Here is a 24,892-nt window from a genome sequence, read left to right on the forward strand (position 1 = left end):
TTTGTCCCAGAATATATACCTGTTTTTTTGTTTTACTGAGGCATGTCTGCTCTATGCATCTAGAGTTATGTTTGTCAGGAAAGGTTGAGATGCCCTTTCACACATCCTAATGTGTTCTGATGCCTCTCTCATTGCAATTATCTGAGCATAGATCTTGCAAGGACTCATCCCTGGGCAGAATTGTCTCTCGTGTCTGTCTTGGCTCAGGCATTCCCAGCATACTTTGCTTTTTGGCCAATTTCAAACCCTATTTACAGAGAAACCTCGATTATCGAATTGAGGCAGGTGGGAAGTATTTCGTTCGGTTAATCGAATTTCGCACAATCGAATGCTGGATAATATAGTTTAACCAAGCATTGGACCTTGCAACCTTGCTGGGTAATCCGATATTCAGATAACCCAATGCCAGATAATCGAGTATCCTCTATATTTCAGTTGTTGTGCCTGTATTTCTGGCCTCCCTTCTTAATGATTTTTTTTCACTTGAGCAGTTACAGGCAGCTACAGCAGCACCAAAGTCACAAAACACATCTGGGGAAAAACAAAGTTCTCATACGTGTCCTCTTAATTTTAAAATTACTTGTGTGTAATTAATTTGTAGATATTTTGTAACTACAGTGATTTATTTTAGAACAGATTTTGAAAGCTAGCTTTGGAGTGAAGGAGTTTTGGTACATTAATGGACTTTTGTTTATTTTAGAATGTTGCGATGCAGAATGATAAATAATGAGGCCTAACGGGTTTGATAGAGTTCTGAAAACTAGTTTGTATTTAAGCTTGGGGGAGGTGCCCTTCGTGAGTGAGAAAAATTGTTTAATTTCACTTTTAACTATAAGTAGTTTTTTAATCTTGAGAAGACCTTGGAACAGGATGGCTGTATTGAACATACTGTGGAGAAGAGAAGGCTGTAGTAAGTTACATCCTCGGAATGAAATGTTCATGTTGTTTCCAGACCAGATAAAATCCTGGAAATTTTTATTTTCACTGATTGCAGTGAAGCTCCAGTGTATGACAGCTCCACAGAAGCTATCACAGTTGCAGTTCAAATATTGAACCCCCAAATGACTGTAAGGTGTTAGATACAGGGATGCTGATGTATTATATGAAAGGTTTTTTGGGAATTGTACCAGGCGTGGTGTTTTGGGCATTATCCAAAAGCTGTTTATTCCCTTTTCAATTTAGAAAGGAATGTTATGAAATTTATGGATTTATACTTTCAAATTCTGTTTAAAATCTTTGAATTAGTATGATAAAATCAGTACAGTGGTGAGACAGGCCCATTGCATTCATACCGACCCTTGGAAAAGCATCCACCATCCATATTCTCTGTATATCCCTGTATTCTCCATGGCTAATCCACTAGCCTGCACATACCTGGACACTATAGGCAATTTAACATGGCCAATCCACCTAAACTGTACATCCTTGGATTAGTTAGGATTATTCTATTTTATCTGCATCCTTTAACAGATTGGATTCACAATTAGTTTGATGATAGGAAGCAGAGGGTAATAGTGAAAGGATGCTTGCCGGACAGGAGGGCTGTGACTAGTGGTGTGCTTCAAGGGTCGGTGCTGGGCCCTTTGCTATTTTTTATCTATTTCAAGGATGTGGATGACAATGTACAAGGCATGATTAGTAAGTTTGCAGATGACGGTAAAATAGGCAGTATTGTAGACCGTGAGGAAGGTTTCTTTAGCGTGTAGGAAACTAACAGTGTATAAGATCAGAGCTGAAAAATGTGTTGCTGGAAAAGCACAGCAGGTCAGGCAGCATCCAAGGAGCAGGGGAATCGACGTTTCAGGCATAAGCCCTTCTTCAGGAATGAGGAAGGTGTGCCAAGCAGGCTGAGATAAAAGGTAGGGAGGAGGGACTTGGGGGAGGGGCGTTGGTGGAAGGAGGTTAAGGTGAGGGTGATAGGCCGGAGAGGGGGTGGGGGCGAGAGGTCAGGAAGAAGATTGCAGGTCAAGAAAGCGGTGCTGAGTCTGAGGGTTGGGACTGAGATAAGGTGGGGGGGGAGGGGAAATGAGGAAGCTGGAGAAGTCTGCATTCATCCCTTTTGGTTGGAGGGATCCTAGGCGGAAGATGAGGCGCTCATCCTCCAGGTGTCGTGTTGCCAGGGTCTGGCGATGGAGGAGGCCAAGGACCTGCATTTCCTTGGCGAAGTGGGAGGGGGAGTTAAAGTGTTCAGCCACGGGGTGGTTGGGTTGGTTGGTGCGGGTGTCCCAGAGGTGTTCTCTGAAATGCTCCGCAAGTAGGCAGCCTGTCTCCCCAATGTAGAGGAGGCCACATTGGATGCAGCGGATGCAGTAAATAAAGTGTGGGGAGGTGCAGGTGAATTTGTGGCGGATATGGAAGGATCCCTTGGGGCCTTGGAGGGAAGTGAGGGAGGAGGTGTGGCGCAAGTTTTACATTTCTTGTGGTTGCAGGGGAAGGTGCCAGGAGTGGAGGTTGGGTTGGTGGGGGGTGTGGACCTGACAAGGGAGTCACGGAGGGAGTGGTCTTTCTGGAATGCTGGTAGGGGAGGGGAGGGAAATATATCCTTGGTGGTGGGGTCTGTTTGGAGGTGGCAGAAATGATGAAGGATGATCCGATGTATTTGGAGGTTGGTGGGGTGGTAGGTGAGGACCAGTGGGGTTCTGTCCTGGTGGCGATTGGAGGGGCGGGGCTCAAGGGCGGAGGAGCGGGAAGTGGAGGAGATGCGGTGGAGAGCATTGGCAACCATGTCTGAGGGGAATTTGCAGTCTTTGAAGAAGGAGGCCATCTGGGTTGTTCGGTATTGGAATTGGTCTTCCTGGGAGCAGATGCGGCGGAGGCGAAGGAATTGGGAATATCATGAGAGGCATGGATAGAGTAAAAGCATTCAGTCTTTTTCCCAGAGCTGAGGATTTGAGGGCATCAGTTTAAGGTTAGAGGGGAAAGAATAAAAAGGAACCTGAGGGGCAACCTTTTTACACAGAGGGTTGTATGCATATGGAATGAGCTGCCAGCAGAAGTGGTTGAGGCCAGTACATTAACAACATTTAAAAGGCATTTGGATAAATATATGGATAGGAAGAGATTAGAAGAATTTGGGTCAAATTCAGGGAAATGGGGTTAATGTGGATGGACATTTTGGTCAGCATGGACTAGTTTGGACCAAAGGGCTGAGTCTATAACAATAAAACAATTTTAATACAAAGGCAAAATCTGCTGCATTGCCTATTTATGCTTCAATGAGAGACCACTTTGTTATAATCAAAACAAATGAAATATGACCTATCAAGCCAGTTCCTGAAGGTGACCCAACTTATCTGGTAATAATATCTACTGGGGTCGTAACAGCATTCAGATACAGAGTCTTTAGCTTTATATTTTTCTCATCATTGTAAAATTTAGTGTTGATCATTGGTGTACTCCTCAGTTTTAACTCCCTGTCTTTTTCCGAGTCTTATTTTCCATGTGACAATTTTCCTTTTTTACCTTGCTTCTCCTTTTTTACATACTATATCTTTTCGCATTTAATCTTTACCTCCGACTATTTAGTTTAAAACCCTCCTGAGCTATGTGGTTCACAACAACACTGGCCCCAGCAAAATTAAAGGTATAGACCACCCTAACTCTACAGCCCTTGCTTTCTCCAATATTGGTGCATATTAGATTACATTACATTGTGGAAACAGGCCCTTCGGCCCAACAAGTCCACACCGACCCGCAACCCACCCATACCCCTACATTTACCCCTTGCCTAACACTATGGGCAATTTAGCCTGGCCAATTCACCTGACCTGCACATCTTTGGACTGTGGGAGGAAACCCACGCAGACAACTCCACACAGTCAGTCGCCTGAGGCGGGAATTGAACCCCGGTCTCAAGCGCTGTGAGGCAGTAGTGCTAACCACTGTGTCACCGTGCCACCCATAAACATATGTCCCACGAACTGGAATATAATTCCCTCACACCAGCTTTTGAACCACATATTCATTGCTCTAATTTTATGTGTCTGATGCCATCGTGACCATCCTGGGATTTTAAATTTTAGGTTTTGGTTTTCAATTTAGTGCCAAGCCCCTCATACACACTAAGCAGAACCTCTTTCCTTGTTCATTGGTACTTGCATGGATAATGAATGTTAGATCCTCCCTTTCGCACTGCAGATTTCTTCCCAGCCCTGAGAAGATGTTCTGAACCCTGGCACATGCAGACAACACAGCTGTCTGGGCACTCATTCCTGACTTCACTTCTGTTAGCTTCGTCCATCTTTCCAATGCAGGCTATTTGAACTCCCAAAACGTGAATGATATTGTGATCTCTGCACTGATGTCCTGAATGGCATACCCAGAACAACCCAGTCACTTCCAGAGCAATCTGATCAACATCAGAACCACATGGTCTCTCACACAAACACGCAGACATAGTGTGGGTAAAACCTGAGAATAATCTGGTAAAACTGGAGCAATCCAGGCACATAAAGAATTATTCAGGACTCTTCCCACCCCAAAAACAAACCAGTCACCCCCAGAACAATCCAAGCAGCCCATTGCACAAGTAAACCAGACACTTGGCATGACATGGATCTCAACGTACAAGCCATTCAATCTAGTAATTTACTGACATTTGAGAGACAATTAGTAGTATCAGCGTGGTCTCCTAGGAAGCCTGTAAAGGACAGTTTTGTAGTTCACTGGCCTGTGCAAATCACCAGAGGACAAGTGGCTTGTTAAGGGCCTGACAGAACATTGTTGCACTGAGAGAACAGAAAGCTTTAGAATCGATGAGCAACACTGCACCACCATCAGACTACTCATAGTGGAGTCCTCCACAAACAGCATCACAGAAATCAGCCACTATAATAATATCTTTCATATTTGACCAATTGTTCCTTCTCAAGGCTGAAATAACCAAACCCTGGGACTCAGGAATCTGCCATTCAGCCCCCTTGGTACTGCTCCATCATTCAATAAGATCATGGCTGATCTGTTTGCAATCTCAAATCCACTTTCCTATCTTCTCCCAATACCCCCTCAGTTCCCTATCTATCAAAACAGAATCTATAATCTATTTCCTCATCCTTTTGTGGGGATCCCTTACTTTAAAGGAGACTCCTTACAGTATCACCTATCCAGTTCCTCATGATCGTTCATTTAGAACAATGCATTTGTCAGCTCCTCCATAGTTAGACAGGGGATCTCAGGAGGACAAATGCTCCCTATTGATAGGAATTAACTGGATGGTTAAGCGATTTCTGTTGAAATGAGACATTGATTTATGCTGTCTACCACTGGCATATATTGCGTGAAGTTCATTTAAATCAGCAAATTGTTATACTAGCCCAAGCAGCAATTGACACTGGGTAACCTCTTTGTTGCCTGAACTGCTGTGCTCTTCCAGCACCACTAATCCAGTATAACCTCTTTGTTCAGTTTAACCCTCCCCTTATCCAGTTCCTAAATCTCTCCCTTTCCCTCCAGGAGGCCTTGAATACCACTCGAACCAGGACATTGAGAGTCACCTTTGCTCCACAATGGGGTATTTTACTTTTTGAGGAGTGAAACAGACTTTTACATTAGTGACCCTTATCAGTTTGTCATTTTCTTAGATATTCAAAATTGTCATTAAACACAGCTGAACTTTCATTTTCCCCCCACCATATCACTCTTAACTTTTTACCTGTTATCCACCACTGCTAAATCATATATGTTTCCAACTAATCAATTTACCTGCAGAGTTGGGTAAGGACAGTGCAATGACACCAAAGATTTGGGGAAATGTCTATTGCATTTGGTATTCCCAGGTAGTGTCCCATCCATGTACTAACCAGGCTTGAATTTGCTTAGCTTTCAAGATCAGACAAGAGCATAGATTTTCAGACTAGGCATCGGTTTGGCATTAGGTTGCCATGATATTATTGCTACCTGGGTTTCCAAATTTTTGCCAGGTCAATTATCAGCAAACAGTGACAAATAACAATGCAGCCTTTGCTTCTGAAAGGGGTTGTTGATTGATGAAAGGAAACCATTTTCTAACTGAAATCATGCAAATTTTCCACATACTTATGATTTTCCACACTTACAAGCCATAGTTATTTAAAAAAAACCATTTATTCCAGTTAGAACTAATTAGAGAACAACATCAAGGAATCAATAACAGCAAAATATCAAGTTAAAATATGGCAAAAATTACAATAAACAATGAATTGTGTATCTTGTAAAGAAAGCTATGATCAAAGTGGCAACAAGAGAGGCACCCAGTTATAACTACCACTCCCAATAAATGTAACCATGTAACCTGACGCAATAATTAGTTGTTATTTCAGTCTTGCCTCATTTTTACTGAGACTAATTGAATATTACTGATAATCCAAAACTCCTGATTCCAACTTTGCAGATGGAAATTGCTGGCCTCAGGGTGTTGCTGATGTAACTAGGTGTAGGTAGCCTTGAATTGCTGGATATCAACTCCACCATGCAGTTCTGAATCCTAATACTTTGACCAGCGGAATGTGCTGTCCTCTGGCTGTTAGTTGTTGCAGTACCTGCCTTAATATAGTCAAAAGAAATACCATTGAGGAAAAAAAAAGCTCTGACCAAATTGGTCACATTTCTTTGAGATGATGCATTTACCAGTTCTGGAGAGTAAGTAAATTTCTACTAGTTTGCAAACACAAGGTGAGCTCAGTTGCAAGCTCCTAGACTAGAAATTGGTTTGTGCCAGTTTTCTGCATACAGGTTACAAATCATGTTCCGCCCAAACTCTTCGAGACAGAGGACAGCAGCACACAAATTTGTCACTATGACATCATTTAGCTGATTCACTGTGCAGTGTGTGCAATCAGCAGATGGTGCAATCAACACCTTGTTCTCACACCCAATCTATCCCTCAAAAGGAGGCTGCATTAAATCACACAGGCTCACTGAGTGCTCCTGGTAAGTAAGGTAAATGGAACATCAGGGCAGAGTGACAAATACAGTGTCTGTGCCTTTGGAAAAAATGATGGCGGCTGCCTGGGCCATGCTGAAAGCAGTTGGTGGAACACTCAGAGAGTGTTCAATTGCCATTGCACCATTACAGTGGTGCTATAGATCCAAATGTTGGACCCGTTGTCCCTTGGTCCCAAATTGTTTCAAGGCCAAGTGATATAGACTGCTATATGTTCATTTTGTGTACCTATCCAATTCAAATCAGAGTAGTCAATGCTCAAGTGTCATTTGTGTCATTGTTTAAGAGCGATATGCATTGGACTTTTTTTTAGATTAGATTCCCTACAGGTCCTTTGGCCCAACTAGTCCACACTGATCCTCCAAAGAGTAACCCACCCAGACCCATTCCCCATATTTACCCCTGATTAATGCACTTAACTCTATAGGCAATTTAGCATGGCCAATTCACCTAAACTGTACATCATACAAATAGTCTCAATGAGCAAACAACCAACAAAATACTTTAGAAAAAGAAACTTCTGTACCTGTATTGCCAACATCGTCATAGATAATGCTGCAAATATAGAGAGCACAGAGTGTTACTGAGAGAAAGGGATTAAATACGCTGCAATATAGTCATTATTCATTTGGAATAATAATTACTATTGAAGTGAAATTCAGTGAATATTTAGAATCATACAGTCATATATCACAGAAACAGCTCCTTTGGCCTGACTCATCCAGGCTGACCAGATTTCCTAAACTGAATTTGTCCCATTTGTCTGCATTTGGCCTATATCCTTTTAAATCTTTTCTATACATGTACTTGTCCAAATGACTTTTAAATGTTATAATTGTACCCACTTCGACTGCTTCCTCTGGCAGCTCATTCCACACATGCACTATGAAAGTGTTGCTCCTCAGATCTCTTTTAAATCTTTCCCCTGTCACCTTAAACTTATGCCCTCAACTTTGGACCCCTCTATCTTGGAAAATTATGTTGGCTATTCGCCTTATTGTTATGGAGCTGAAGGCATGTAATGTACCTTTAAAAGCGAGAGATAATGCTGTTCTGAACTGAAAACTTATAAGCACCTGTGTATATGACTAGATGGCAGTCCCAGAGTGTACTGGAAAATTGTAAATATGTAACATTTGGCTGTGAAATGGATACCTGAGTTTTGGTTGCTGTTTTGACATTAATTTGAATTTAACCAGTTTAAATTATGTCCTGCGATACTAAAACCCAGTAGAGTTTGAGTTTATTGTTTTGCCAACACAGAACCAATGAGTTGATCTGCTGTTGGGGTTAGAAGAATGGAAACATTTTGAAAACTGGTCAGAGAGCAACTGCCATTGAGAGAGAAAATCCTGAAGAGCTAATTGCCCATCTAATATCTTGCTCTCAAAGAAATTAGAAAATACTCTCTATCAAAGGTTCCTTTTCATGTGAAACAAAACTCGCTGTAAAAAGAAAGAAGACAACCCAGGGAGATCAGCGGCTGGAAGAGTGAAGACACAAATGAAGTCAGAGACTGTATGTTTTTGAAATTAAGTTGATGTAATTTTAATAATTGTCTCATTGGAACAGCATATTGTTATAGAGTCATAGAGATGTAAAGCACAGAAACGGACCCTTTGGTCCAACTCATCCATGCTGACCAGATATCCTAATCTAATCTAGCCCCATTCGCTTGCACTTGGCCCATATCCCTCTAAACCTTTCCTATTCATATACCCATCCAGATGCCTTTTAAATGCTGGAATTGTACTAGCTTCCACCACTTCCACTGGCAGCACATTCCATACATGCACCACCCTCTACGTGAAAAAGTTGCCCCTTAGGTCTTTTCTTTATTTTTCCCCTCTCACCCTAAATCTATGCTGTCTAGTTCTGGACTCCCACACCCCAGGGAAAACAAAAAGCTTGTCTATTTATCCTATCCATGCCCCTCATGATTTTACAAGCCTCTATAAGGTCACTCATATTTTAACAGATTACGAGGCCATGCGAGCTCTTTTGGATGTTTGGTTTAATTAACAGAGGGGTTTGCCTCTGTGTCATAACATTATTAATGCCCCTCATGATGTTATAAACCTCTAATAAGGTCATTCCTCAGTCTCTGACACTCCAGGGAAACCAAAGTGTCAGTTTCCAGGCTGTATGACTCTATGACTCTAAATGCTATCTCTCGGAATCCCTTCCAACAATTTACCCACCACTAATGTTAGACTCATCAGTCTTAGTTCCCTGGCTTTTCCTTGCAGTCTTTCTTAAACAATAGTACAACATTAGCAACTTTGCATACCTTCCGACACCTCACCCATGGCTGTTGTTGACACAAATATCTCTGCAATGGGCCATGCAGTCTCCTCCCTAGCTTTCCAGAATGTTCTGGGATACATCTGTTCAAGTCCCAGGGTTTTATCTATCTTTATGCATTTTAAGAGCTCCAGCACCACCTCTTCTGTAATGTGGACTCTTTTCAAGACATCACTATTTACTTCCCCAATTTTCCTAGCTTCTGTTCTTCCTCCACAGTAAATACTGAGACAAAATTTTGTTTATTAGATTAGATTAGATTAGATTAGATTACTTACAGTGTGGAAACAGGCCCTTCGGCCCAACAAGTCCACACCGCCCCGCCGAAGCGCAACCCACCCATACCCTTACATCTACCCCTTACCTACACTACGGGCAATTTAGGATGGCCAATTCACCTGACCTGCACATCTTTGGACTGTGGGAGGAAACCGGAGCACCCGGAGGAAACCCACGCAGACACGGGGAGAACGTGCAAACTCCACACAGTCAGTCGCCTGAGGCGGGAATTGAACCCGGGTCTCTGGCGCTGTGAGGCAGCAGTGCTAACCACCCATTATTTCACCCATCTCCTGTGGTTCCACACACAAACAGTCGAATTGAATTTTCAGGGGTCCTATTTTCACCCTAGTTACTCTTTTGCCCTTAAAGTACTTGTAGAATCTCTTAGGATTCTCTTTAACCTTTTTTGCCAAAGTTGCCTCATATCCACTTTTTGCCTTCTTGATTTCCCTTTTAATTTGATCTCCTACTCTTCCTATATTCCTCCAGGGATTCACTTGATCCCAATTGTCTATTCTTGACATATTTAGTTAATGGTGAGGATTGGTAAATTGTAACAAACTTGTTAGCAGTACAGGATAGTTACATGTCATTAGGCTTGATCATTATTAATGAGATACTACTGTTACTAATTATGAAGAATAATCAAGAAAGGCACAAACTCACTTGGACCCATCCTATAAAAAAACTACAGCTGCAAGAGCAGATCAAATAGTCACAGTCAGCATCACAGAAGTCGAAAACACAGAAAAATGCCTCATTTTTTAGTTTCAGCACAATCTTCCTGTTCTTAAACTCTATGCCTCAGATATCTTTCTTGATCACTCTATCCACATGTCCTGCTACCTAAAGGGACCAGTATACATGGGCATCAATATCGCTCTGATCCTTGGTGCTTCCCAGGGTCCTGCGGTTAATCATGTATTGTCTTCCCTTTTCTGTTTTTTCTGCCCAAGTGCATTACCTCATAATTGTACAGAAAGATTGGGAATTCGGTCATGAGTAATTCACCTCTTGCTCTGTGTCAAAATCACGACCATCTTCTCACGTAGGGCATTAAAAGCCAATCATGTCCATACACTGAGCTTCTCTCAAATGGAATTACAGGTGTCCCCCATTATCTGAAAGCAGAACATTCCTACAAAACCTTTCGTAAGCCAAAATGGGGTAAAGTGAAGAAGCATTAATTTATATGGGAAAAATTTCACCTTTCTTTGTAAAAACGAAAATCCTCTTTGAATTTCTTTTGGTTAGCGAGAACAGGTACTAATATAGGTCTTTCGTAAAAGCAAACTCTTGAAAAGCGGGGGATACCTGTACAACAAATGCTGCTATCCTCATTGCAACACTCTTCACTAATTTTGAAAGTTAATTCTCGCTTGGCTGCCTTTCTTCCTCACATGCTTTAGGTCATGTAGAAATTGAGCTATGTACACCCAGTCTAGGTCATAAGAAATAAGATCAAGACCAGGACATTGAGCCCGTTGTAAGATCATGGCTGATCTGATTGTGGCTTTAACTCCACTTGCCTGCCTGCCCCCATACTCCTTATCTCCCTTTTGAATAATAAATGTCAAACTCAACCTTGAGTAGATTCAATGATCCAGTCTCCACTGCCTCTGGGGAATTCCAGAAGCTAACAACCTTCAGAGAAAGCATTGCTGTTCAACCCTATCTTCAGTGAGAGACTCCTTACTTTGAAACTGTTTTGCATCGTTCTAGATTCTTTCACTCGAGGAAACATGCCCTCAGTATTTATCAACCCTCCTGAGAATCTTATATATTTCAATAAAAATCACTTCTCATTCTTCTAAATGTCAACACCTTTATCTCCAAACTGCTCAAAATTTCCTCATAAAACAATCCCTAGAAATTAGCCTAATTAACCTTCTTTGAACAGTTTCCCAGAAAAGTATCTCCCCTTATAAGTGGACCAAACCGTACACATGATTTGGAGATGCCGGTGTTGGACTGGGGTGTACAAAGTTAAAAATTACACAACACTAGGATATAATCCGACAGGTTTATTGGAAGCACTAGTTTTCGGAGAGCTGCCCCTTGTGGTTGAAGGAGCAGCACTTCAAAAGCTAGTGCTTCCAAATAAACCTGTTGGACTATAACCTGGTGTAGTGTGATTCATTTGTAGCAAGACTTACCTACTTGTAATTGTTAATGTATTATCAAGCAAAGCAGTGTCCCTGGGAAGACCAGGGGTTGAGGTAGAAATCACAGGTGTCAATACTTGCTCCTGTTTTGAGCCTTGTGGTCCTTGTAAAGCAAACCCATTCCGACCCTGAGCATAGCAGGCCCAGCTGTTGGCTCTGCAACCCCCAAAGCACAGTGGCCCTGCCTCTGATGGGAGCACATTGACTTCTTCCACACCCCCTCAAAGTCCACGCCTGGATTTTTGGGTCCTGAAACACTAGTGTAAATGTTTCTCCAGTCTGAAAAGCAACCATTCACCACTACTTTCTTTCCTGTCATAGAATCATATACTCACTGCAGAGAGAGGCCATTTAGCCCAATTGAGTCTGCACCGACCCTGTGAAGAACATTCCTCTCAATCGCCATAATCCCACATTTACCAATGGCCAATCCAGCTAACCTATATATCACTGGGCACGAGGAGGCAATTTAGTATGGCCAATCCATCTAATCTGAAGAAGGTGTTTGATATGCTTGCCTTTATTGATCAGAGCATTGAGTATAGAAGCTGAGACGTCATGTTGCAGCTGTACAGGACGTTGGTTAGACCACTTTTGGAATATTGCGTGAATTCTGGTTTCTTTCCTATTGGAAAGATATTGTGAAACTTGAAAGGGTTCAGAAAAGATTTACAAGGATGTTCCCAGGGTTGGAGGATTTGAGCTACAGGGAGAGGTTTATAAAATCATTAGGGGCATGAATAGGGTAAGTAGACAAAGTATTTTCCCTGAGGTCAGGGAGTCCTGAACTAGAGGGCATAGGTTTAGTTGAGAGGGGAAAGATATAAAAGAGACCTAAGGAGCAACTTTTTCATGCAGAGGGTGGTGCATGTATGGAATGAGCTGCCAGAGGAACTGGTGGAAGCTGGTACAATTACAACATTTAAAAGGCATATATATGGGTGTATGAATAGAAAAGGATTAGAGGGATATCAGCCAAGTACTGACGCATGAGAGTAGATTAGGTTGGGATATCTGGTCAACATGGATGAGTGAACTGAAGTGTCTGTTTCCGTGCTGCACATTTCTATGACTCTAAGACCTGCCATTGTTAAATCTATATTGACTCTCCTTATCTAATTCACATTTGTTCAATGATTAATGTTAATAAATCCTTGTGTTCTGGGATATAAAGCATTTCCTGCCCCATGAAGTGGAGAAAAGACACTCCCTTATTGACTCCCAGGTTCCCAGTGTTTAATGATAAGGAAATTACTGATAAACAGGTGGGTGAATCAAGGCATGAGAAATCATTGGCTGCTTCTCAAAATGACCTTGAGTAACCTCAGTGATTTCAGGATGAGCTGGACCTCAATAACAAGGATTGTAACCTCCATTTGCAGTGAATTAAGTCTGTTCTTTACCAGCCATGCATGCAGGTTGCTGCTATACAAGATGTATTTCCAACCAGGAAAGCACAACAATGCAACAAATAAATTGTGAAAAATAGGGCGAGTGTTTGAAAGGTGAGCATTAAAGGGCCTGACCAGTTTTCCACATCATAATGATGTTTTCTCAAATCGTATGAGACTGAGGCCAGGTACAGATGAAGTCTTATCATCAAAATGTACAGGATTCACAGGTTAAGGCTGAAACTGAGGAATTTAGATCATGATGGGCAAAAACATCCCCTTCATTGTGACATCTAGAATCCAGCAGGATAGCACTGATAAACTGGAAATGTACTGTTTGGTTGTGAGCTTTGCTTGTAAAAGGCGCTACGGCAATGCAATTTCTTCATTCTTACACTCCTTATTATTTTTCAAACAGGACAGTGGTAATTTTACTCGAGTTAATGCTTGAAATAACTTTTTTAGGAACTTGTCAAAAACAATTCAGCCCCAATTCTAACCCAGATGCAGAATCAAAGCTGGGGGAAAGGAAGTTCGGGAAGGGAACGCGAGAGGCTAAGGAAAGAGAGTGGTGATGGAGTGGGAGAGGAAAGGGGGTGGGAGGAAGGGTAGGGACAAGGTAGGTGCGTGGGTGTGGGTGTGGGGGCAAGTTGGGACAGGCCTTAAACACCCTGATCCCAGCAGTTTGAAGTCTAGGTAACAAAGCCACAGACTTCATCTGGATATTCTGAAACTGAACTGACACCATCAATGGGCATGAGGAGACAGCGAAGTGAGAATTGGGCGCAAAGGGATTTCTAGTTGCAGAGAAACCTCCAACTGACACCAAAGGAACAATCATTGATGTCTAGGTAAGTCACAAGGAGAGGAATTGGGGAAGGATTTGTGTATGGCCACTGGATGTGAGGCCTATACTTCCTCATTGTAGTGATTGTAACGAAGTTAGCCACCTGGATATTATAGAACATGAGTGCTCTGATTGGGGCTGTTAATCTGGGCCAATCAGGGAGCCCTGGCTGGCAGATTTTTTTTAATAAAAGGGGAGTAGGTGGGAGGGATGGGCAGTTTGCTGGGTTGCCAGGGGTGTCTGTGATATCTGCACTGATTATTGTTTGGTTTATCGGACCAGCAATATGTGATTGCGTTTCCTGTTTTGCATTTTGATCTGATAAGGTGGGATTTGAGGTTCATCCTCTTTTCCTTGTGAACTGGTTGTACGGTGGAGTTTGGGGATCTGGTTTCACCGCCCCTTTCCCTGTAAATTGTTGTTTTTCGTAACCTGCTGTTCATTGTTAATTGTTTGTAATTTGTACTGGCTAATTAAAATATAAAAACAAGGGGAGTGTGAGTGGTGGGCTCTAATACTAAGTGCTTATAATTATAAATTAGAAAACCATCTGGGAGGCTGAGTAGTGAGTGCGGATGCATTGAGCTGCCTCCCATTAGCAGATACATCACTGGTGGTAACCCCAGTGGAAGAGTGTGTAGTGATATTAAATTTTCTCGACACACTTTCAGTCACAGCTGACAATATCAGACTTTGGGGGCAGAAAAATCTAATCCTTTCAATCTGAAACATCTGGTAGTGATAGGGGAAACTAAAGGGCCGTCATAACTAGAAATCTTTTTTGGTCCAGGGGAGACCAGCTCATAGTAGAGGACAGCATATTATTATGGGGAGCAAGTGTGATTGACCTGAGCAAAGGTTTCCCCCAATTACTGAAGAATGGCTGTATTTCTCCAGGGATCTCTAAAATGAAGGTCTTGGTGAGAGGATATGTTTGGTGTACAGGCCTGGATGCAGACATAGCCGTGTTGGAGGGGCAGTTCCTAGAGTGCCAACAAGGACAAAAATGACTGTCAGCAGCTTCCCCCACGTCCGTGGAAATGGCCGGGTAAACCTTGTACTTGGTTACACCTCGGTATGCACGGGGGGGGGGGGGGCGGCATGGTGGCTCAGTGGCTAGCACTGCTGCCTCACAGTGCCAGGGAACCGGGTTTGCTTCCAGCCTCGGGTGCCTGACTGTGTGGAGTTTGCACATTCTCCCGTATCTGCGTGGGATTCCTCCAGGTGCTCTGGTTTCCTCCCACAATCCAAAGATGTGCACGTTCGGTGAATTGGCCATGCTAAATTGCCCATAGTGTTCAGGAATGTGTAGGTTAGGTGAGTTAGTCAGGGGTGAATGTGGGATAATGGGGAGGGAATGGATCTGGGTGGGTTACTCTTCAGAAGGTCAGTGTGGACTTGTGGGGCCAAAGGGCCTGTTTCCACTCTTTAGGGATTCTGTGATTCTATGCAGGTCCTTTCATGGTTTCAATGTTCTTAGTCATTGTAGATGCCCACTGAAAGTGGTTGGATGTGCTTAGGATCCATTCATCAAACACATGGATGACAGTAGAAAAACTGCACCCACCTTTTTCAATACACAAGAGTCCTAGAAGTGTTGGTCACAGATAACAGACCTTCATTTTCCAGGAGGGAATTTGGGTATTTCCTAAAGTCGAATAGGATAAAGGACAACTCCATACTACCTCTCATCTAATGGCCTGGCAGAAAATGCAGTCCAAACTTTGAAGGCTGGCTTGAAGAAACAGCCTAAAGCCTCACTAGATACCAAGCTGTCACAGTTCGTATTTGATTGTAGGACCACCCTCATGCAACTACAGGGATAGCACCTGCTAATGGGAAGAAGACTCTGCACCAGATTAAACCTGATCTTCCTGGACCAGGGAGGGACGGTGAAACAGTATCAGGAATGCTAGTGCCAGGCACAAGTCTCCACTAAGTGATAGACAGTTTGATACAGGGGGTGAAATTTGATTTCAGTATCCCAGAAATGGCCTTGCTGGGGTAAGAGGCATGGTTGACGTGAGGTCAGGTGATGTTTAAAATTTGGGTAGGTACGATGGTTCTGAACAAGCATGTGGACCATATGAAAGCCACGAAATTGCAAATGATTCTGGAGAAAATGTGCCCTGTGCCTTGGAATGGTTGATGGGTCCTCAGAATCAGTGATGGTCATGATGGATGTAGCCGCCTCTATGCCTTTACCACCAGGAGAACAGAGTAAAATTCTACTGAAGTGCTGCTGGTGCAAGAGGCGAGCTTGAATATGTTACACACCACTGGCATTGGACACTGACTTGGAGGAATCTGACCTGGTGCTAAATGCCCCAAGAAGCTCTCCCAGGAAAAGGACCGGCCTATTTCCTCAGAATCTGAGAGGGAGGGATGTAATTGTAATGAGGTCAGCCAGGTAGATCTCAAGACTGAGTTCTCAGATTGGGGCTGTTAATCTCGTCCAGTCAAGGAGCTCTGTGTGGTGATACTATGCTTTAAAAGATGTATTTTGTCCTTTTTTTATGAATGGAGATTGAGACAGAGGAGATGAGTGTTTTGTTTCCAGTTAATAAAGTAAATAGCTTGTGAAGCGTTGGGTTTTGTTTTTTAAAGTTAGAACAACAGCAGTCAGTCCTGATAATATCAGATTCCAATTGGATTGGTTAAAGGAGTTGTCCAGCTTCAGGAGGGCCTCTGTCACTTGCTTGGCAGACATTAATATTTAGGAACAGACAGGGATCTCCAGGGTCACACATGTGGCCAACTTTAGCTCCTTAGTTTCCATTTCACATATGGAGTTAAAGGATATCCCCTCGATCTACAGCTAAGTTTCCACTAAGCCCACAATGAGTCATTATTTTATGACAGCAAGTGGAGACGAAGGGTGAATGTACTGAGAATACATTACAACATTGGGACCATTAATCATTGATTATCCATCTTCCTCCAACTTCTCTGCTTCATTACATCACCGGCTCAAACATCTACTCTGACATGGTTCGACCATAGCCAGTACATCTCCTGAAATAGATTGTCATTCAAGCCCCACATGATCACCTCTACTCTTACATACTATTTGATATTGTTTAGAAATTTTGGGTATCACTTTCCACTTCTCATTTGCCTGAGCTGCCATTCTTGATGACACTACTGATTCTCTTGTGGTCAAATTCTGACAATTTTCAGCTTTACCATTTCTTTTACTACTTAACATCATAACATGTCTGAAACCCCATCATTAAAATTCATACCCATCCCTTCATTGCCTGCAATCTCCTTGATGACCTTTGACCTCCAAACTACACAAAGCCCTGAGCTCTACAAACACTTGCAGCCTAATTCCACTTCCTACCAGTTCCAGCTCAATCAATCTCATCTTCTATCACTTCTCCCAACTTTTCTCCTCTTTTATTACCTCTGTTTGGCCTCTTTCCCCCTCATTTGAGATATATTGTCCTACAGACAGGTTTGTTGACATTTTTAAACTGAACAGTGGTGCTGTTTTAGAATGCTTTGAATTTGGGGTGATCAACCTCTGCTGATGGAGATTGACATGAAGGTGATGCCTTATTGCTGAGGAGACCCAGGAAGGAGCTGTGAATGTTTAAGTTGCAGTGAGGGGGCAAGTGAATCCACTCCAATCAGTGAGAAGCCCAGAGGAAAGGAATTCATGATTTTTAGAACATAGAACATAGAACATAGAAGAATACAGCGCAGTACAGGCCCTTCGGCCCTCGATGTTGCGCCGATCAAAGCCCACCTAACCTACACTAACCCACTATCCTCCATATACCTATCCAATGCCCGCTTAAATACCCATAAAGAGGGAGAGTCCACTACTGCTACTGGCAGGGCATTCCATGAACTTACGACTCGCTGAGTGAAGAACCTACCCCTAACATCAGTCCTATATCTACCCCCCCTTAATTTAAAGCTATGCCCCCTTGTAATAGCTGACTCCATACGTAGAAAAAGGTTCTCACTGTCAACCCTATCTAACCCCCTAATCATCTTGTACACCTCTATCAAATCACCCCTAAACCTTCTTTTCTCCAAAGAAAACAACCCCAAGTGCCTCAGCCTTTCCTCATAGGATCTTCCTACCATACCAGGCAACATCCTGGTAAACTTCCTCTGCACCCGTTCCAGTGCCTCCACATCCTTCCTATAGTATGGCGACCAAAACTGCACACAATATTCCAGATGCGGCTGCACCAGAGTCTTATACAACTGCAGCATGACCTCAGGACTCCGGAACTCAATTCCTCTACCAATAAAAGCCAGTACGCCATATGCCTTCTTCACTGCACTATTTACCTGGGTGGCAACTTTCAGAGATCTGTGTACATGGACACCAAGATCCCTCTGCTCTTCCACACTACCAAGTAGTCTACCATTAGCCCAGTAATCCATCTTTTTATTACTCTTACCAAAGTGAATCACTTCACACTTAGCTACATTGAACTCCATTTGCCACCTTTCTGCCCAGCTCTGCAGCTTCTCTATATCCCGCTGTAACCTGCCATATCCTTCCTCACTGTCTACAACTCCTCCGACTTTCGTATCATCCGCAAACTTGCTCACCCAACCTTCTAACCCTTCCTCCAGGTCATTTATAAAAATGACAAACAGCAATGGTCCCAAAACAGATCCTTGCGGAACACCGCTAGTGACGGCACTCCAAGATGAACCTTTGCCATCAACTACTACCCTCTGTCTTCTTCCAGAGAGCCAATTCCTAATCCAAACCTCCAACTCACCCTCAATGCCATATCTCTGTATTTTCTGCAGTAGCCTACCATGGGGGACCTTATCAAATGCCTTACTATGATCCATATATACCACATCTACCGCTTTCCCCTCATCTACCTCCTTAGTCACCTTCTCAAAGAATTCAATAAGGTTTGTGAGGCACGACCTGCCCTTCACAAAACCATGCTGACTATCCTTGATCACATCATTCTTATCCAGATGTGCATAAATCCTATCCCTTACAATTCTCTCTAAGACTTTGCCCACAACAGAAGTGAGACTCACTGGCCTATAGTTACTAGGATTATCCCTACTCCCCTTCTTGAACAAGGGAACCACGTTTGCTAGCCTCCAGTCCTCTGGCACTACTCCTGTCGACAAAGAGGACACAAAAATCAAGGCCAATGGCTCTGCAATCTCCTCCCTTGCTTCCCAGAGAATCCTAGGATAAATGCCATCAGGCCCAGGGGACTTATCTATTTTCACCCTTGCCAGAATTTCCAACACCTCTTCTCTACATATCTCAAAGCCATCCATTCTACTTATTCGTGCCTCAGTATTCATATCGACAACAATGTCCTGTTCCTGAGTGAATACTGACGAAAAGTATTCATTCAGCGCCTCCCCAATCTCTTCAGCCTCCACACGCAACTTCCCATTACTATCCTTGATTAGACCTATTCCTTCCCTAGTCATTCTTTTATTCCTAACATACCTATAGAAAGCCTTAGGGTTTTCCCTAATCCTACCAACTAAGGACCTTTCATGTCCCCTCCTTGCTGCTCTTAGCTCTCTCTTCAGGTCCTTCCGGGCTACCTTATAACTCTCAATCGCCCCTATTGAACCTTCACGCCTCATCTTTACAAAGGCCGCCCTCTTCCATTTAACAAGGGATTCCAATTCCTTATTAAACCACGGCTCCCTCACACAACCCTTTCCTCCCTGCCTGATAGGTACGTACTTATCAAGGACACTCAATAGTTGCTCCTTGAACAAGTTCCACATATCAATTACGCTCTTGCCTTGGAATCTACTTTTCCAATCCACACATCCTAAGTCATGCCTCAACGCATCATAATTTCCCTGCCCCCAGCTATAACTCTTGCCCTGTAGTACACACTTATCCCTCTCCATCACTAGACTAAAAATCTACATCTCCTTCAAGCCTCCTGACTGAAACAATCCCAAAGGGAAGCACCATCTATATATGACAGGTGGGCAGGAGACCTTAGTGGGAATTCAGGCAGCAGCCAGGTCTGGCAAATATTTCACTTCTTAATATGGATATAGTGGGTGAGACTTCTTCCTGTGACTTTTAAAGAATGAAGAATCAGAATGCAGACACAATGATTCACAATCAATGGAATGAGTGAAGTAAGTACAGACCAAAGTGACACTGCATAAATTGAGCAAATGGCAACAAAGGAATGTTCTGGAACTTCTGATCCTACTGAAGAAAACTACCATTGAGTAACTAGCATTCAGATGATACTTTGTCTCATTGGTTTTACATGGCTTCTCATTGTCATGTATGTTAGAAATATTGATTAGGCTGAAGACAAGACTTTCATATTAAGTTGATGGATGTTCATATTGTCAATTTTATATTTTACTGTTTTCTTTGAGTCAGCCTTATGTGAGCAAAAACACAGGGGTGACATGAACTGACTCGTCGATTAAGATCACAGGTTTGCGAGATGCCGTCACTGATGCTAGTACTGGCAAAGGCATTGCCATTGCATAACAAGGCAAGGCTGCCTTACTCTCTCTTGTTGGAAAAATATATTGCCTGGCACTTGTGTGATGCACAAACCTGGGATGCATACATGTGTCATAGGGGAAGTGTTCAAGAAGAGGCTGACAGAAACCTTGATATGAGCATGGATTCAGTCATTGTAGGTCAGTTTGTACCAATAGGAAGAGAATGCAGATCTAAATAAATATGTAGAGTGATCCCACACTCTGACAGGCAGTCATGCTCGAACAATACACTAGTTATAAGTTGGGCCTGTACTTATTGGAGTTTCTAAAAATTAGAGGCGACCTTACTGAAATATACAAGATTCTTAGGGGACTTGACAGGATATATGTGGAGAGGGTGTTTTCCCTCGTGGGAGAGTCTAAGAGTAGAGGGCATAATCTCAGAGTAAGAGGTTGCCCATTTTAAGACCGAGATAAGGAGGAATTTTTTTTCTCAGAATGTGGTGAATCTATGGAATTCTTTATGATAGAGGGCTGTTGAGGATAGGTCATTAAGTATTTTCAAGACTGAGATAAATTTTAATCAATAAGGGAATCAAGGGCTATGGGGAAAAGACAGACAAACAAGTGGAGTTGAGGATGATCAGATTAACCATAGTCTCATAGAATGATAGAGCAGACATGATGGGCTGAATGCTAGAGACAAGACATGAGAGAGGAAAAGATAGTGAGAGGAGGAGAATACATTTTCATAGTAAATTCTTTCTAAGTACCCAGAGTGAGCAGACAGTTCCCAGTTTATGATTAAACCCAGTGTCACCATTTAGTTCAGTGTTCTAAATAATTGTTTCCACATGGTCTTTCTGCTGGGAGCTTCCATAGCTGGATCAGTTCATGTTGTACCTGAATTCTGGTGGAGGGTCAGGAAACTCGTTGGAGACCACGGTAATATCATCGTACATTTCCTCTGAAAGACAATGAGGGCATGACATGATAAATATTTCAATAACTCAGTCACAGTTTATTATCCAACTCTTGTACTGTCTGATGACAACTGAACTGTAACTCAATAATAATCTGGACAGAAGTGGTCTGGCCTATATGTAACTCCAGTCCCACAGTCATGTGGTTGACTGTTAACTGTTCTCTGAAAAAGCCATGCAAATCACTTAGTTGTACAAAACCAACACACAAAAAAAATCTAAGAATAACACCAAATGTTCTGGCATCAACCTTGTATTACAATCTCAGCTGATGCTTATTAATGTTCTCTATCTTTTAGAAGTCACACAGGGTACTGTCTCTGAGCCAAGAGGCACAAGTTCAAGACTTACCTGCACCAGCGGTTTATACTAACATTTCTGAACAGGTTCATTAGAAAATACATGTGTTGGTCAAAAAACTTTCATCACTAGGCACTGGACCAAAAAATGCCAAACAGAGCCCAGTTGAAACATAAAACCTGGGAAAGTTAATGGTGTAGAGGAAGACCATTCAATCCTTCTTTCTGTACCAGTTAAGAAAGCACTATTCACCCCAATCCCACTCAGCAACCCTGTCTCTTTACTATTTTCTCACTTGAATACATCTCATTGCTCTGACACTGACTTACCTGTTTCCAGTCCACATTTACCAAACCTCATCTCAGCTTAGTAAAATTGACCTTTCCCCAGTTTGGAAATTTTACTTCTGATCTATATTTCTCTGTTCCATAACTATTCTAAATCAAACTGGTTTATGATCACTGCCATCAAAATGCTGTTTTACTTACTCTACTACTTCTTAGTGTGAGGAAATTATAAACTAAGTCCAGATCTCTTAAAGTGGAGTCACAGGTAGACGAGGCAGTGAAGAAGGCTTTCGGCACACTGGCCTTCATCAGTCAGGGCACTGAGTATAGAAGTTGGGAAGTTATGTTGCCGTTGTACAGGACATTGGTGAGGCCGCACTTGGAGTATGATGTTCAGTTTTGGTCAACCTGCTATAGGAAGGATGTTATTAAACTGGAAAGAGTGCAGAAGAAATTTACAAGGATGTTGCCTGAACTGAGTTATAAGGAGAGGTTGGACAGCTGGGACTTTTTTTCTTTAGAGCATAGGAGACTGAGGAGGATCTTATCGAGGTGTGTAAGATCATGAGAGGCATGGATAAGGTGAATGCACTCAGTCTTTTTCTCAGGGCTGGGGAATTGAGGACTAGAGGGTACCAGTTTAAGGTTGAAGGGAAAGACTAAAAGGAAATCTGAGGGGCAACTTTGTTACACAGAGGGTCGTATGCATATGGAATGAGCTGCCAGTGGAAGTGGTTGAGGCGGGTACGTTAACAACATTTAAATGGCATTTGGATAAATACATGGATAGGAAAGGTTTAGAAGGATATGGGCCAAATGCAGGGAAATGGGGTTAGTGTGGGTGGACATTTTGGTCGGCATGGACCAGTTTGCGCCAAAGGGTCTGTCCCTGTGCTGTAGGTCTCTATGACTCTATAACTGTCTCTTTTCTTATTTGGGTTTCTCCATTCTAGTAAAAATATATTCTTCTGAATCCAAGTTAAAATTATCTGCCCTCCATCTGTGTACATATATTCCAATTAATGTTAGGGTAAGTGAAATCCCTTCTATCTCTGCCTTTTGTTTCTGTAGTATCAAGCAGGGTGGATTTTCCTGAGTGGATTGTGCAGCAGGTCAGCGTCATAGTGAAACGGATTAGGAGAATAGACCTATGTGAGAGGCAAGCAGCAGCAGGAGATAAAACCTGACAGCAGAGAGCTCCTTTAACCTGTTTCTAGCTATCAGAGCAGTAACGTGATAAAACAGGTGAATCGGTAGGGGATTGGTGGGAATTTCATCCATGTCTCTTTTGATTGGCTAAGTGGTTTAAACCAGAATATGTTATTACAACTGAAGAGCTAAAGTTAGGAGATTCATTTTTAAAATACTTAATATCCAAAACAATAAATTAAATAGAATAGAGATGGTAATGTGGTACAGCTGTAGAATGTTGATGCTGGTGTGAGCTACAGTAACCGCATCTCCAGCAAGTATTGGCTATTCGAGGAACTTTGGCTCACATCAGGGAGGAGAAGAGTTACCTGGACACAGTATTCCAGGAGACAGCCCTATCCCTTACATTAATAACATCATTTTTGGTCCATTATTAGAGGAGAGATGCATGGAGGGGGGTATTGGGATCCCGAGTTTAGCCAGTGCTGTTATGAGGTGTGAGGTTCATGCTGCTGGTGTGGATAAGGACAGAGACTACAAAAAGCATGAGCAAACTGACCACAGCACTGTGGTCCAGAATGCAATTCAAGAGGGGAAAGAAAAGAGAAATGAAGTAGTAATGGGTAGTATAGTTAGGGGAATAGATACTGTTCTCTGCGCAAAGTCAGAGAGTCCCAATGGCTCTGTTGCCAAATTGGTGTCAAGGTCCAGGACATCTCTCCCAGAGCAGGAGAGGAACTTGGAGTTGAAGGGGAAGGATCCATGTTGTAGTCCTTGTAGATACCCATGACATGGGGAGGATCAGGAAAAAGGTTCAATGGGATTACAAGCTGGTTGTAGGAAAAATGGCTTCTTATTCATGGGGCATTGGCACTACAATGGTGAAAGAAAGATCTGTTCTGCTTAAATGGGCTTCATTGGGATATATTTTGCCTGTTATTTTTCTATGTTAATTGTTGATGCTTTATCCCTAATGTAAACTGTTAAAAAAATTAAGAATGTAACCAAAAGAAAAGTTGTGTAGCAATTAAGAATCTATTGGGAAGAAGAAACTTGAAAGGGTTCAGAAAAGATTTACAAGAATGTTGCCAGGGTTGGAGGATTTGAGCTATAGGGAGAGGCTGAACAGGCTGGGGTTGTTTTCCCTGGAGTGTCGGAGGCTGAGGGGTGACCTCATAGAGGTTTACAAAATTATGGGGCATGGATAGGATAAATAGGCAAAGTCGTTTCCCTGGGGTCGGGGAGTCCAGAACTAGAGGGCATAGGTTTAGGGTGAGAGGGGAAAGATATAAAAGAGACCTAAGGAGCAACTGTTTCACACAGAGGGTGGTACGTGTATGGAATGAGCTGCCAGAAGATGTGGTGGAAGCTGGTACAATTGCAACATTTAAGAGGCATTTGGATGGGTATATGAATAGGAAGGGTTTGGAGGGATATGGGCCGAGTGCTGGCAGGTGGGACTGGATTGGGTTGGGATATCTGGTCGGCATGTTCAGGTTGGACCGAAGGGTCTGTTTCCATGCTGTACATCTCTATGACTCTAATTGAATGGCTGCAAGATTTTAGTTTATTTTATAGAAACATCGTAGAATTCCTACAGGATGGAAACAGGCCATTTGGCCCAACAATTCCACACTGACCCTCCGAAGAGTAACCCACCCAGACCCATCCCCCTACCCTATCTCTGTAACCCTGCATTTCTCGTGGCTAATGTACCTAACTTACACATACCTGAATGCTATGGACAATTTAGCGTGGCTAATCCATCTAACCTGCATATCTTTGCCATTTAAGTATGACTAACTTTGTCATACA

General features: G+C 42.7%; 1 protein-coding gene across 1 annotated transcript in view; it reads right to left on the reverse strand.

Moving 5' to 3' along the window:
* Positions 1 to 6,062: 6,062 nt before the first annotated feature.
* LOC140494493 (uncharacterized) overlaps positions 6,063 to 24,892 on the reverse strand; it is a 33,329-nt gene continuing 14,499 nt past the window's right edge. The window contains exons 5-7 of the mRNA XM_072593733.1: positions 21,259 to 21,322; positions 7,446 to 7,474; positions 6,063 to 6,519 (exon numbers count right to left, since the gene is read on the reverse strand). Of these exons, the coding sequence (XP_072449834.1) occupies positions 6,500 to 6,519; positions 7,446 to 7,474; positions 21,259 to 21,322 (113 nt within the window). The 3' untranslated portion in view covers positions 6,063 to 6,499. The remainder of the gene's footprint in view (positions 6,520 to 7,445; positions 7,475 to 21,258; positions 21,323 to 24,892) is intronic.

This window comes from Chiloscyllium punctatum, chromosome 24 (genome assembly GCF_047496795.1).
Source record: "Chiloscyllium punctatum isolate Juve2018m chromosome 24, sChiPun1.3, whole genome shotgun sequence".
Taxonomy (NCBI): domain Eukaryota; kingdom Metazoa; phylum Chordata; class Chondrichthyes; order Orectolobiformes; family Hemiscylliidae; genus Chiloscyllium; species Chiloscyllium punctatum.